At 51.3% G+C, this 16035-nt stretch overlaps 1 protein-coding gene across 2 annotated transcripts in view; it reads left to right on the top strand.

Moving 5' to 3' along the window:
• The window catches only part of Ak8 (adenylate kinase 8), a 104943-nt gene that overhangs the window by 40313 nt on the left and 48595 nt on the right, over positions 1-16035 (top strand). For both annotated transcript variants that reach the window (XM_055600896.1, XM_055600895.1), the window contains one exon: positions 14199-14340. In XM_055600896.1, coding sequence (XP_055456871.1) covers positions 14199-14340 — 142 coding nt within the window. The remainder of the gene's footprint in view (positions 1-14198; positions 14341-16035) is intronic.

The raw sequence follows: 16035 nt of genomic DNA, 5'->3' as shown, positions 1-16035 counted from the left end.
TTGCTGCCTCAAGGCTACAGATATCCACTGGGGCCTGGAGGATTGTCATTCTGCTTTGCCCATCTCTTAGACCAACACATAACCTGGTTTTAATTGTGACCAGTTTTTGATTACTTGTGACGTTGCTAAGGTTGAATGTAATTTGATAATGGGTCTGTGTATTTTCAGTTTTTGTGAGTTGCTGTGGCTTGTGTTTCTCTTTACCTAATTTTTATTTGTTTTATTACAGTGCCAGAGCTAGAACCCAGGCCTAGCACTAGGCAAGTGCCCTGCCAATGCCCATGCCCTAGCCCTACTGTCAGTGAAAGTCTGAGCTGTTTGTTCAGCTTGGTTGCTCGTGAGCACTATTGAGTGCTGTTATTGATTTTCCCACCAGGTCCTTATACCATCTATATATGTCAGGTCACAGGCTAGTTTTGAAGATTTGGTATTGTTGCCAGGAAGTGTGGTGGCTTGTCCCAGCCTCTTGGTTCTCAGGTGTCCTGGAGTGTCACTGTCACCCAGGAAGTCCTCCTAGGGTGCTGCTTATTTCTCTTTTGTGGGGTCCTGGGGCATACAGCCCTCTAGTTTTCTCCCTCTGCCCTTCTCTTTGGGAGTGGGTGCCAGGCTTTTGACTTACCTCAGAGAGTATCTAAGGTGTAACTGGGAACAGTGGGGAGGCACTTCCCCTCAGCAGATCTGGCTCATCACTGCATTCAGTGGCTCCTTCAGCCTCTGCCCAGACAAGTGGAGGAGGCCCTGCCGAGAGCTCAGCTGACAGGTGTGGCTTTCACCAGGATCTGGGGTCTTGCGAATATGGAGACAGGTGTGTGTTTCTCCGGATGGCTCCCGTCCTCCGTGTTTTGTGCTGTTTTATCCCTCCACGGCTTTGTGTTTGTCTAGACCGTATACCACTATCCGTTCACACTTCCTACAAATTAATGACCCAACCACTGCCAATATCATACCTTCCCAACAGAAGCAATAAATTCTGCCGCCTTGTCCCACTAAGTCCAATCTCACAGGCATAGCAAGAAGTACATTTACATAATGTCACCACTCAGGGCCTCATTAGTGGCTTCAGAGTAGCTGCCAAGCCAGCCAGAGCGGTGGGCCTGACGAGGGGACACGAGCATCGCACAAGCTGGAGGGGCCACTGCCGAAAAGCTGGGATAGGAGGTGGCGAGTGATTCTCCACAGCTGAGCTTTGAGAGGGCTGCCTGGCCATCCACGGCCACTACTTCCGAGTCACTGCTATCGACAGCCTAGAGTAGCTCCTACCACGGTGACACAGAACCAGCCAGGACAAGCTCCTCCAGGCTCCCACTGCCTAGACTTTCCTGCCATGATAGGCTGTACCTGTCAGAATAAACCATTTCTTCTGTGAGTTGATTTTGTTAGTGTTTTATCATAGCAACAGGAAAAGAAACTGGGTCAGATCCCATGAAAAGGCAGCTTCCACCCACCCCCTCCGCCAGCAGGGACAACCGTAGGCTGGGACTGGAAAGTAGATTGTGGTTGGGGTCTGACTGAGATCATAGCCTTCCAAGCCTGGTGAAAGACACCCAGAATGTCCACATCCTGATGGTGGACTGTGCGATGGGCTGTCAGACCTGCTGAGCAGAGGCAGCGGGTGGAAGGCCCCTCCTGAAGGAGGCCCTGTCATGTCTTCTTACACAGCTGTCAGAAAGTACCTCTTGGATGCTGTAGGTGCACTTTGTCACACTTTATATTCAGAAGAGGGAGACCATAGCTGCCCCTCCATCACTTACAGTATATGTGTGTGTGTGTGTGTGTGTGTATTTGTGTGTGTTTGTTTATCTGTATATCTGTATGTGTGTGTGTGTATGTGTGTACATGGGAGTCTATCCAGGGATCTCAGATGGCCCTCTTCAGTTTCCCAGTCATGTTCTAGTACCTTTGCCCAGAGTGCCTGCAGCAGTCTTAGGAATATGGAAACACCAATTACGAGTTTTTCCAAGGGTGATCAAGACCCACCAGGTAGAGAGTTTTGCTAACCAGGCAGAGAGGATGTCAAGGAATGTGTCACATGACTGAAATCACAGTGCTTAGAAGGCAGTGTGAGGAGGAATAAGAGTTCAAGGTCATTCTCAGCTACATAGCTTAAGTTTGGGGTTTTGAGTTTGTTCTTGATTTTTTTTGTTGTTGTTGGGTTTTGTCCTGTGTAGCCCTGGCTGTTTGACCTTGAACTCAGAGATCTTCCTGCCTCTTCCTCCCAAGTGCTGGAATTAAAGGCGTGCTGCTGCCGACACTGGCACTGGTTTATAGCTCATTTGAAGCCAGCCTGGAGCTACATGAAATCTTGTAGCAAATGAAAAAATATATAAATAAAAGTGAAAAGACAGAGAGACACCACTGTGGCCCAGAAGTCCCTGGGACCTCTGAGCTGATTGGTGTCCAGCCACCCTTGCAGTCCTGTCACTGGCTCAGCCGGGGGGATCCAAATGTCATCTTTCCCCATGCAACCACTTCCTCCTGAGTCCCCCGACAGGCCTCATGATGCTGTGTCCCAGCTGTGACCTCTACAGACTTGGTGATGTCCTCACAGAGGCTGCCAACACCTCTTTCCTCTGGAATCAGCAGCAACATTAATAACTGTACATTCACTTCCCCATCTTTCCACATTTTCTGGGCAAAGGACTCCAGGGCAGCAGCGCCACAGACCAGCGTGCTGCCTCCTCTGTGCCCCAGACTTTGAAATTTATAGGTCTGACCTCCCAAACGCATTCTGACTTGAGCTTCAGCACACACCACAAATTTATTCCCTAGGGTTTGACTTGAGTTGTTCTCAAGGTAGGGAGCCTCCGATACAGCCCACAGGGCTCAGTCTGCCAGCCAGGGTCCAGCTTCTCTGCTGAGAAGCTCCTGATGCTTTCGCCTGGGTAAGAAACAAGCAAGGAGGGTTCCAGACTCTCAAAAAGCCAGTATACTGGCATTTCTGGATCATTTAAGATCGCCAGCCTGACAGGCTCTGCCTCCGTGGGAGCCTAAGGTGCATGCCAAATTTCTTTCCCAAAAACCAAGCACAGGGCCAAGAGGTTTCAGTGCATGCAGGTCTCAGTGTGTGTGTGTGTGTGTGTGTGTGTGTGTGTGTGTGTGTGTGTGTGTCCTTTCCCTGGCTTCATTCCTACCAAAAGATTTCTGTGGTCTTTCTGAAGTCCAGAGACTGGGTGCTTCCTCAGTGTGTCTCTACCATCTGAGTGTCTGGTTCTCTGCACATAGGATCCCAACCCCCAACATACGCTCACCTACACCTTCTTCCTCTCCAGCCCCTCCCCCTCCAGACTTCCATCTTCAGCCTCACTTGGCTGTGCTAACTCAGCTGGCTGGAAAATGCACAGGGCCTTTTTTTTTTGGATATGGAGCTCACTTCCAGATTGTGGGCTCCCTAGTTGACACGGGACCACCCCACCTCGGCTTAGGTCTTGTTCTTGGATACTGTTTGGGTTTTCAGTCAAGGAGATTAAAAGCAGCCAAAGGGCAGGCTGGGGCATACCTTTGATCTCAGCACTCTGGAAGCAGAGGTGAGCGAATCTCTGAGAGTTCCAGGCTAGCCAGGGCTACACAGTGAGACTGTCTCAAACAAAAATAAACACCAACAAAAACCAGCCAAAGGCCTGCCTTATGTTTGGCTTAAGTCTTTGCTTTAAATGTGTAGTACATCTATCCTGAGCTGCCCACAGCATGCTTGGTCCCATCAGGACAACCAGGACCTGTCTCATCAGTGGGGCTCTTTGGGACTGGGTTCTAGTTTTTCCCTCTTCTGTCTCTTCAGGCAGCGCCATCACTACAGCTCTGCCTTGCTGGCTCTTGACAGGCTTGCAGAGGCTCCTGATTTACCTGCCTGATAGCCAGCAGTTAGCATAGTGTTGGTGTCCTCATTCCTTGGCATTTCCCAGGCATGTGCTTACTTCCAGGGGAGACTACAACTATTTAATTGGCATAATAAAAATGACAGTCCTGGTGTGGTTTTGGAAAAGATTGTTATCTAGAGTTATCTGCATTTCCTCCCACACAGCCTTGATTTCCTAAACATGTCTGCCTGGTAAGGTCCCTTGAGGTCTCATAGAATGCAGACAGAGGTGGGAGGTCTTTGGCAGCATTGAGCCCCCAACCCGAACAATCGCCTAGCAAAACTAGCTAGCGGAACTCAAGCACGACATGCCAGCCCAAGCCAGGACTATTACAGCGATTCTGAGAGCATTCTGTGAGTCCGGGTCCCAGGAGGCGGCCTGCATCAGAGCCTGGCTGCAACGCCTCATTTTGTTTAAGATGGGGAATTAATATTCTCATCGCTAAATGCACACGAAAGAGTCGACAATGGGCTGCTCTCCCCTTTTGTTTAAAACTTGCAAAGAGCTGTGGAGTTGAAAGACCGTGCAAAGCCCCCATCTGAGGAAGTAAGAGGATGCCGAGCCTTGTTTGGAGCCCGTGCTAGCTGCAGGCTGCCTTCCCGCCGAGGGGAGACCCTAGGGGACCTCTGCCCGCTACCAGCAGCCTTCCAGTGTGGTGTGTTTGTACTCGCTGAAGACAGCGAAGGCCTCTCTAAATAATTTACCAGTTGATTAATAGACTCACAGGGGTATAATTAGTGGAGGGAGAGGCAGCGGGCACAGTAACCGGCACACGCTTGGGGGAACAGCCAGCCTTTATTTTTCTGCAGAAATTTTCTAGGGTGCTGGGCGTTTGAAGCTAAGTTGGGAAGAGCTCAGCGCCTCTTCCCTTTTGAAGTGGAAATAGGACAGTTTGAATCCGTCGAGTTTAATTTTTCACAAGCTTTAGGGGCCCCGCAGAGTAACTTCCTTTTTATTATTGAAAAAAAAAAACCCACATTTTTCTTTCATTTTTCTGTGCGTACACCCACCCACCCCTGTGTGCACACACACAGTCCGAGCGCTGAGTCCTAAACACGTTAATTTGCTTTTCTATGCAACATGGGTCGCCCTCACGCTGCCTCCCCTGGCTGTGTCCCCGGGCACTGCTCCCCCTGGCCAGAGGCCCGCTGGAGGGTGGCCTGAAGGTGGATTAATGGATGCCCCTGTAATGTATGCATTCTCCAGGATCCCTCACCTCGGCCTGACAATGCTTTTGAAGTAGCTTCCTTTTTCAAATCAAACTTTTGACTTTTCCACTGGGACTGGTACAAAGACTTCCTTATGGAAACGAGGTAACACTTTTCCTTTCAGCACAATCGAGAGCGGTGGCCAGGCTAGTCAAATAGGCCACTGGCATAAAAGTGCTGTTTGCATTTTGAGGGTCCAAGGGCCTGTTAATGAGGATGGATCTCTAAAGGGGGTCAGTGAGAACAGCCCACCCCACCCCGTGCCCACCGTCAACAGGTCTGTGCCTCCTGGAAGCCCAATTGCTCATGTATCTTCACTAGGCTTCTACTGCAAAACGCACAGTGCCTTTCTGCATGATCAAAGTGACAGCCAGAAAGGGGCATCGCCTTGGCACCACAAGCCACGAAGTTTTCTGTTCAGTGACTAGTCCAGTAGGGGAAACTGAGGTAGTTGGAGATTCTCCATTCATGGGTGCAAGCAGGAGCAAGAGCCCAGGGAGCTCCTCCATCCTTGATGCTTGGTGCACACGCACCTCTGGTTTCCTGCAGACTCCGAGTGCTCGCTGCGGATCAGGTATCCAGCAGACAGCACAACAAACCCAGCCGTTTCCAGGCAGCCCACGGAGAGCCCAGAAGTGCAAAGAGTTCTCCCTTCTGCCCTGACCAGAGTTTCTGGAAGCATCTGCCTCTCTGGGGGCAGCCAAAGAGACCTCAGAGAAAAGTGAAAACTGCAAGGCACTCGGCTGTGAAATTGTCCTCGACAGGTTGTCCCAGGAAGCCCAGCCTGCTTCTCCAGGCAGGAGGTCCCCAGTGCGCCATCTGGGCAGCCCTTGGCATGGCTGGCGCTGCCATCAGGCCCCTCTCAGACCTTCCCGAAGGCAGGGTTGATTGGAAGCGCCCTTTCCTCTGGGAGTGACCTCAACTGGTGGGAGCAACAATTGCTTCCTTCTCGAGTGGAGCCTGTGAAGCCTGAGCTGTGCTGAGGAAGCCACCTCCCCACCATGGCCTCTTGTGGCCCCTGTACGTACAAAGCCAGCTCAGAGACATCTCCGGAGCTCATCATCAGCGCCGGAGTCTCCCTGCATGGGGGAACCTGCGCAGTCCTGGATGCAGCCTGCATCTTCACACCTGTCTACATCACTCTGAGTGCCGCTGTGGCAGCAAGGGGCAGTGGGTGACAGTGGGGCCTGGCTGGTGGAGGCTGAGGGGCTTGGGGCCTGAGCAGAGAGGAGGAAGTGCCTGCCCTTGCCTCTGCTTAGCGAAGCCACCACAGGGATCCAGTGCTGGAACCCAGGAGGGAGGATTTCATCCTTCTTAACCTTGTTCTGACCTTGTTTGTCAGCGTCTGACTCCTCCCACCCTGTCCGGAATGATTGGGTTTCTGGGGGATAAAAAGGTCACCCCCCAACACCTTAGCATTTCCCTGTGTCTGCTTGTGTGCTGCTCTCATTGGGTGGTGGGTGGGCTTTTTACTCAGTGCCCAACACCAGCAGCAGCATGCTCAAGAGGACAGATCAGTTGATATCTGTGACATCAGTGCAGGCAGGTGACAAATGACCCAGCCCCTGTCTGTGGACAGAACTAAGAAGACTGACCTGTGGGACCCAGATGCTGCCCTCTGCCCCTTGCTGCCCGTTTTTATGCAAATGAGAACAAAAAAGTGACTGCTGTGTGGAAGGTTGCTAGAGAGGTCACCTACAGTCAGCCTGGACTGTGGATGCCCTGGTTGCTAGTTAGGGCTCTAGAATCATGCCAACTGGGTTCCCATTTAGACTCTGCCATGCACACTAGGCCATGTGGCCCTGGCAAAGCTGCTCGCCCGCTCGGGGCTTCAGCTGTCTTTCCTGTAAGGTGATCTTTTACCATTTCATGGGTTTGCTTGGTATGCCCAGTGAAAGTGTGTCAGCAGAATGCTAGGCACAAAGCCACCTGCTGTCAAGCCCGATGACCTGAGTTCAATCTCTGGAGCCCACACAGTGAGAGCAGAGGACTGACTCCCGCGTCTTGTCTTTTGCCCTCTACACACATGCTGTGGTGGTGCCCCATAAATGTAATTAAAACAATAACGACGACAGCACACTGGGCACAACACATTGACAGTGGTTACTCAGTACCCTGCTTCATAGTGACAGGAGCCATCGCTACTGTGGCGCTGATCTGACTACAGATGCATTTGATGTATACATCGTGCGTGCGTGCGTGCGTGCGTGCGTGCGTGCGTGCGTGCGTGTGTGCGACTTCTGGTGGAGGCCAGAAGCCAAGGCTGAGCGCCCTCCTCAATGACTCTCTACCTGGTGTTCTGAGGCAGGCCTCTCAGTGAACCTGAAACTTGTCGGTTAGGCTAGACCAGCTGGCCAGCAAGCTTCAGGGACCCCTTGACCCACAGTGCTGGGCTTACAGATGTGTGCCATTACTCCCACTTGTCTGTGGGCACGGGGGATGTGAACTCAGTCCTCATGCTGGCACAGCAGGTGCTTTACCCACCGAGCCATCTAGCCAACCCTCCTGTATGGAGTTTTGGATATCCTGTTCTCTCCCTGTGCCAGCCACCTGTTTTGGATGCCTGGTCTCAACAGTAACCACAGGGAGCCTTAACTCTGGTGTCCAGTGGTCTGTTAGTGTGACGAGCTGGCCTCCCATGTCATAAGATGGAGGCTGCTTTACCACGATCTTGATTTAGCATGAAGATCTGGAATAGGGCTTGCCTCCACTCTGCCCTGACTTGGGGTTGGCTGACATGTGGATTCCTGAAGATTGTTGGCTGGTCCTCAGAGCCGCATGTCTGGCTCTCCTCCTCCTGGGCCTCTTCCACGTGCCTCTTCTGTGTCTAGCATGCCTAACCCAGACTCCTCACTTCTATGCTTTGTGCTTTGGATGACAAGCCTGGGACACCTGGGTCTGGCCAGGCATCTTCCCCTGTGGTCCTCACATGGCCGGCTCCATTTCCTCACACATGTAATAACCGCAGGGTCCTTCGGCCTTCCTGTGCTGTGGCTGGCTTCCCCAAGCACAGTGTGGATATGGGCACAATTCAGACTCTGCTCTCACCCTTGTTGAGTTCTTCTCCCATAGGCACCGACAGAACACAGAGCTTGACTGGGCCCCCAGTCTGGCTGCGTATCCAGCCAAGCTCTGCCCCTCCACCTCCGTTATCTCTATGCTTCCACTCTCTATGCTTCGCTTCACACAGGGCACTGCTGTCGCTGTGCTCACAGATTGTTATCACAATGATGTCAATGAATACTTGAATTAAAATGAGCACGCATGCTCAGACCAGAGCCTGGCTGGACCACACTTCCTGCTCCAGACACCACAGGCCCCTTCTTCATCCCAGACCACATGGGTTTCTGCTCCCAAGCCATGGCTGGCTGTCTTGACACCAATCACCAGGGCAACAGCACCCGAGATGCCTGTGAGATAGAAGAATAAGCTGCCGCTGAGCTGCTCGCTCAGGGTGGAAGGAACTGGCTCCTTAGACTCTGATCTCCCTCAGTTGGTGCATCCCACTTTCAGTCAGTTCACACACATGCGCGTGCACGCACACACACTGGCTGGCCTGGTCTCACTCTCTCACATCCTCTCAGGGCCCGTTAAAAGATGCAGAGTGAAGTAGGAATAGCCATCGAATTGGAGTGCATGGTGCGGCTAACTGAGCAGGTTCTCAAGTCATGTCCTATATGAAGTTATGTATAGAAGCTAGCCTGTGAGCAATCTTCTCCTCATGTGTGATCATACCAGGGACAAACTGAGATATGCTCGTTAGCAGCCTACCTTCCAGCTGTGGGCACCAGGCTGTCTGGTCTGAGTGGGCCTTACGGAGAGGTGGGTGGCTGCTCTTTGAGGAGTGAGAGCCAAAGAAGACCCCAGAGTCGGGAAGAGCTCATGGCTAACGTGCTTTTCTTCACTGGAAGGCACTGCCGTTCCCTAGGGCCACAAGTGGTGGCCTCCAAGCAGTTTGGTTCAATGTTAGGGAGCACAGATGTGAGACTAGAGACCTCTGGCAGAAAGAAATGGCATTTGCTGGAAAACGGAAAGTTGGAGATTTTCCCTGTAAATAAACCAGGCTCAGAGAGAGATAAATATGGACCCTCTCTCATATGGAATCTAGATTCATTTTTTTTTTTTTGAAAGACATGGACATAGGAGAGGTTGGACTATTTTGGAAGAGGAAGGGGTCAGGGAAACAGAGAGGGATGGCTAAAGCACTATGTCTATTGATGAAGATGGCATAATGAAACCTGTTACTCTGTAAAATTGGAGTCCGCAATTTTTCAAAACCTTAGAAGACATTGATTTAATCTTGCACCTGGAGTTCCAAGGCCTAGCAAGACTGGGGCTGGTCTTGGGAACGTGAGTTTAGTTTATCAAAGAGCCAAAGAGACCTGAAGGCTTTTGTCTGTGTGTGAACTTGAGGGTGCAGAGGGAGGAACAATCCTTAGCTCCCTTGTTGGTTTGGAAACCTGTCTACCTTTAGGTAGATTCACTGAGGTGCAATGTCCATCATTGGCCAGTAGGTGGCAGTGCATAATAAATAAATGGCATCTTTCCCAGAAACTCAGGGAGCCAGCCAGGTCCTGCTACTTCAGGCCCACCACAGAGTGCCTTCAGGCTCCCTTGCCTGTGGTGATTCTGGTGACAGCACAGGGAGGACTTGCAGGTCATCAGTGCCAGAGGCAGCACCATCAGGAAAGTAGCTCCTGGAAATGGCTGCTTTTGCTTTCATTGACTTAAAGCAAGATTTAAGGGGTCCCAAGACCTAGGCTAAGTCATGGAAGCCATTCAGTACTTTCGCTCTGGAGCATCTGGTTGTATGGAATGGAAATCAGCACAGAAGTAATGTTGACTCCATGGTCCTTCTTGCTGTTGTTTTTAGCTCTCCCTCCCTGACTACCTGGGGTCTCTTGGTGGCTCAGGAGGGGCAGAGTGGAACTGGGGGGAGCAGGGTACAGGAGGAAGGAGTGCTCTGGCCAGCATCCACAGCGTTCCAAGAAGAGCAAGGGGAGGAAAGAAATCACAGGAACAGCTCGAAGAAAACGGGAGGGGTGTGAGGACAGGAGTGTGTGCGGGGAGGGCGTGAGGACAGGAGTGTGTATGCAGGGCGGGTGTGAAGACAGGAGTGTGTGCAGGGCGGGTGTGAAGACAGGAGTGTGTGCGGGGAGGGCGTGAGGACAGGAGTGTGTATGCAGGGCAGGTGTGAAGACAGGAGTGTGTGCAGGGCGGGTGTGAAGACAGGAGTGTGTGCAGGGCGGGTGTGTGGAGGACAGGAGTACCCGGGTGCAGATCAGGAGAGGGTTGTGAGGGAGTGTGGAGGGAAGTATGCTAAAGGTGAGGGCTTCTCTCTGACACACCTCAGGGTGCCCACGAGGGGAAAGAAACTCTGGGTACTGCATATGGGACCTCAGTGGCTTCTTGTAGGGTAGACAGCAGGGGGCACTGTGGTCTGCCAACATCCCGGATACTGTCTGTAGCTGGCACTGCCTCTTGAAGGTGACATGCCCAGACCCATAGCCAGAGGAACTAGTCCTGTCCAGGTCCATCCCACAAGCGGCCATCTCGGGATGGTATGTTGTTCTCTCTGGAGCCTGAAATTGATGTTTGCCGGAAGCCTGATGCAGTTTAGCCACAAGCCCTTAACTCAAGACCAGAGGGTGGCCACAGCTCCTTGGTAGATGCCCTGCTGGGCCCGGGAGCACCCCACTCACCCTTTGCCAAGCGCACCCAGCTCTGGAATCCATGAATTAAGATTTTAATGACCTTGAGCCAACTCGAGGACCTGGGAAAAAAGAAGGAAAAACCCCTAACATTGTGTGGTATGACCTCATGGAGTAATAGACCACTCACGTCTTGCACGCTGCTAAACTCGGTTGACAGGGCATGCTGGAGAACTAGCCCTTGGCAGTGGCTGCTGTGAAGGGTGAGATGTTAACTGTCAAGCCTGGGAATCAAGCCCGAGGCAGCTAACTTAATGGCGAATGACTTTAGATGGAGAAAAAAAAAATCTCTGGGAGAAGAGAATAAAGGATAAATGTACATGCTATCAAGGGGCCTTTAAACTTCCAGCAGACTCCATCAGCAGAATCTGGTCCAGAGAACGTGTGGCTGCTACTGACTGGCCAGCACACACGGGCTTGGGCCAGCATGCCAGTGGCCTGCAGGTGACAGGGGGGCTGCGAAGCAGAGACACTCAGAGATACCCGCATGTCCTCCTTCATTCTCCTGGGCCATATTTGGGGTCTTCACCCAGATCCTACCCCTCCTCTGGCTGTAATGGGAGGTGGCAGTGGCCCAGAGGCAGTATCCTGAAGGGCCTGCCACTTATCCTTTGCCAGCAGTCTTTCTGGCTCCTTCACCTCAGCCCAGATCAGACAGCATAGCCAGTGCCCAGGGGAGACCCCTCGAGTGCTCACTGAGACTTCCTCAGGAGAGGACTGCGAAGTGCCTCAGCCCTGTAGCCCATGGAGATGCTGTGGTTTACTGATGCTCCATGTGGTACAAGGATCCTTGTCAGGATAATCAAAGGTGGGCAGGTCTGGGCAACCCCTGTGATGCCAGGCTCCTGGCAGAGCTTCCCAATCTGCTAAAACAAGAGGACAGATGTCACCCAGCCATGGAGCTCCTCCTCATGTAGGAGCCACCAGAGAGACCTAAGGATGGCAGTCTCGGGAGCCTCGCCCCTGGAAGAGGCTCACAGTGGCCAGCGCAGCCACCTGCACACAGAGGTTTCCTCTTTAAAGAACAACATGTGGCACTATTGGAGTGCTCCATGAGCAGCGTCTGCCCAGCACACACCAAGTGCACATAAGGCTGTGGGTTCAATCCCCAACACCACATGAACTAGCTATGATGATGTACCCTGGAAATCCTGGCACTTAGGAGGTGGAGGCAGGAAGGTGAGACCTTCATAGGTGTTCCTCGCTCACACAGTGAGCTCTTGACTCAGGGAGGGAGGGAGGGAGGCAGAGAGGGAGAGAGGGAAAGGAGGAATTCTTTGGGGACTCTCCCCAGTAGTCTGCATCCATGCAAGCAGTACAAGCAGTGAATTAGAAATCCTGTCTCAAGGCAGAAGGCCAGGACTCCACATGTGTCATACATGTCTGTACTCACAGGAATGTGCACACACTGAGCCCTCTTGATTGTGGCTGTGATGTGACCGGCTACTTCAAGTCCCTGCCTTGACTCCCTGCTATGATGGACCATAATGTGGAATTGTGGACCACAATAAACACTTTATCCTTTAAGTCAGTTCCTGTCAAGCCTTGAGAGAGGAGATCGCTGCAGGGCAAGAGGACCCCCCTATTAACTTCTCTGAATGGGCAGCCAAGGGCTTTTGTTTGTTTGAGACAGGGTCTACCTCCATAGGCTGGCCTCAAACCCACAGAGATCCACCTGCTTCTGCCTCCCAAGTGCAGGGAGAAAAGGCACTACCACTGTGCTGGCTGGAAAGCCCCTAATGTAAGGTGATGCACACGCCTTGGAATACAGCCTGTGGGATTTTTTTGTGTTTTGCTTTTTCTTGAGACTGGGCAGCACCCAGGAAACAGTGAAGGAAAGTGCCTTTCATTCTTCAGCTTCCTTAGCAAGAGAGGCCTTGCAAGGCTTGGGAATATGCTCTAGACCCACAGATGTTTGGTGAGAGGGAAACCTTGCAGAAGCTTCTAGAGAAACAGCCAAGCATCCCCGCTTGGGGCCCACATCCACGGCAAACAGTAGTAATATTTACCGAGTATTTCTGGGAAAATGAGTGCAAAGCGCAGGCGATGCCGTGCAAATCGCCAGGATGCAGAACATTAGCAACATGGAGCATTTAATGAGTCTGGGAAGAGAGGTATGAGTTTCAGGAAATGTCACTTACAGCAGTGTAAACAGGCTTCTCGGAGCTCCCTGTGCTGGGGACTCGTTCCAGGCTCCAGGTATAAGGAGGGCCCTGCTTCCGGAGAGACAGGATCAGGGGACTCGTGGGGAGGCCAGAGGGGTTGCTGGTGAATTTCAAATCCACAGAGGCCAGTGGGATGGAATCTCAGCACTATTGGATGGAAATTAACACTCCCTGCCCTGGGGTGTTTCCATGAGAGCATTTGCCATCCCCCCAATGCTTGTGTGTTCCCACCCCCACTTCATATGCTGACTAAGACTAAGATGGTAGAGGAGGAGAGGAGACCTCAGGGGTGATTACCTCATGAGGATGAGCTCCTGCATGGGATCAGTGGCTAATTACTTGTCATGGAAGCTTGACTACCTGAATTCAATGCTCAGGACCCACACAAAGGTGTAAGGAGAGATATTACTCCATAAAAGTCTCCTCTGACTTACATATAAACCCCTTGAAAAAGAGATCCAGGCCTGCAAAGATGTCAGCTGTTGAGAGCACTGGCTGCTCTTGAGCAGGATCCAGGTTCAATTTCCAGCACCCATGTGTTGGCTCACAACCGTCTGTAACTCTGGTGGCAGGCGATCTGACACACTCTCCTGGCCTCTGCGGGCACCAGGCGTGCATGCGGTGCACAGAACAGAGATGCACACCAAACACCCATATACGTAAGATGAGTTATAGATAAATAAGAGGTCCCAGGAGCACCCCACGGAGGAAGCCACACCTACACACTGTCTGTCTGTCCTCCCGATTCTCTGAGAAGTCCATCCACACGCTCTCAGGTGTGTCTTCTGAACACAGTGCCCCCTGCTGTCTACCCTACTCACACCTGCTCCTCATGCTTAAGCCTATACTAAAACACCTCTATCAACCCCACTATTTGAGAGCCAGCAGGGAGCCTGTAAGCCCCACAGACAGAGTCTGCCGTAGCTGTGCCTATTAGCCTCCAGATCCAAGAGCCAAATTCTCCTCATTGCTCTGTTTCTGAATTCATGACATCTTGCTCAAGCTGCCATACCAGACCTAAATGGAGGGTGGTGTCTTGTTAAGATCTGAAAGGTGAAAGCAAAGATCACGCAGTGCACTGCCTGTTTCAGGCAGCTTGGCTGCTCCTGCCACTCTTCTTGCTGGACTACAGAGGAAAGGTGTCCAGGTGGTTCCAACCGGCCCCGCCTAAAGCTACCCCTGCTGTAGCTCAGTGTGGAGCCCAGGAAGGGTAAAAAGCCCTTGGCTACAGAATGCTGTCTTCTCATCCTTCCTATGTAGTTCCGGACAATATCATCACCAGGGGTCTGGCTGACCGTCTGGACAAACAAGACTGCATCCAGAAAGGCTGGGTGCTGCATGGCTTCCCAAGAGACCTGGACCAGGCGAAGATGCTGAGCGCTATGGGCTACAGTCCCAACAGGTGAGCTGCCTCCCCAGGCCCCACCCTGTCCCAAGGCCCTGGCAGTCCTCCTGTGGGGTTCCAGTGATGGATGGCTGGTGTGCCAGCAACAGTTTCTAGTGCACTGAAGCAGACTGCGTCATCCCATCCCCTGACTTCCCACTCCGTTTGCTTTGTGAATGCCAAGTCAGGCTAAGGTTCAAATCTTGCTTGGCTTTCTTCCTTGCTTGCAGGTGGGTTTGAGTTCTGTTTAATGTGTCTCTGGCTCTATCTATGTGCATGATCTGGCCTTTGTAGGTTCGTTGGGTGTGGTTAAAGAATCTGTAAATCCTAATAAAATTTGGCCTAAAGCTTATAACAAAAGGCTTATAGTTAAAAATCTATACATAGGGTAATTTTAATTTGCCATAAACATGTGATTCAACTGTTTTAGAATATATTGCATATGTAACTTGGATTCAATTCTTGTTTTAAAAAAGTCTACTAGGAAAACATGTTTTAAACAGCAACCATGTGACTTGCCACCATCTTGGCTGATGACCTTATTGAGGTGGAAGCAGCCACATGGCTGGCTGCCATCTTTACTCAGGTTAAAAAGTTCATGTCATGTGACAGCACCACCTTAAGATGACCACGTGGCATAAAGCTACAATTACAAAACTTCTCTGTCCTTTAGTTTATCATTGTGTCTCTTTTTAGACTAAGGAAGCAACAACTAGTCTCCAAAATATTTTGGATTGGTATGAATTTTTATATGATGATAAAAATGTAAGTTTATAAAGGTCTACTCAAATTAACAAAAGCTGACTTAGAGACTTATACCTAACTACTTGTGTCTTTGTTAACTGTTCCACCCCAGATGAAGGGGGAAAATTATAAAGGAAGGCAGGACTGCTTCTAGGTGGAGAAAGTTTATTGTAGATAAAAGGCAAAGAAGAGCCAGAGGAGAGACATCTGAGAGAGTCCAAGGTGGACATGACCCTGAGCCGGGCCATGTGGGGGAAGGGGGAGGAAAATGGAGAGTAGAGGGTAGGGAACCAGCAGCCAGGAGGCCCAAAAGAGAGTAGAAGAAAAGACCAGGTAACCATCCTGGGTAGATTATACGGGGAAGGACAGCTAGGGGTAGGGCGGTCCAGCCCCTGGGCTGGAGGAGTTTAGGTAGAGACTCAGGGAGGCTGGGAAAACCTGACAGCCAGGTCCACCTTGATTTGTTAAATAGGCACCTCAGCTGTTAGGTTTGAAACCTAACCAGCTTCAACATTCTTAGGTCCACCTCTGAACTTTCTGTTTCCCATGTCCATTTCCCCAACACTACCACACCATTGAGCCACTTGAGGGTGAGGGAGGGAGGGAGTGTGTGTGTGTGTGTGTGTTGTAGGGATGTGGTGTGTGTGTGTTGTGGGGATGAGTGTGTGTATGTTGTGATGTGTGTGTGTGTGTTGTGGTGATGTGTGTGTGTGTTGTGATGTGTGTGTGTGTTGTGGTGATGTGTGTGTGTGTGATGTGTGTGTGTTGTGGTGATGTGTGTGTGTGTTGTGGTGGTGTGTGTGATGTGTGTGTATGTGTTGTGGTGATGTGTGTGTGTGTTGTGGTGGTGTGTGTGTGTGTTGTGGTGGTGTGTGTGGTGTGTGTGTGTGTTGTGGTGGTGTGTGTGTGTGTGATGTGTGTGTGTTGTGGTGATGTGTGTGTGTATTGTGGTGATGTGTGTGTGTTGTG

The sequence above is a fragment of the Psammomys obesus genome, unplaced genomic scaffold (assembly GCF_907164565.1).
Source record: "Psammomys obesus unplaced genomic scaffold, mPsaObe1.curated_primary_1811, whole genome shotgun sequence".
NCBI classification, from domain to species: Eukaryota; Metazoa; Chordata; class Mammalia; order Rodentia; family Muridae; genus Psammomys; species Psammomys obesus.
This window is presented reverse-complemented; position numbering and strand designations above follow the sequence as displayed.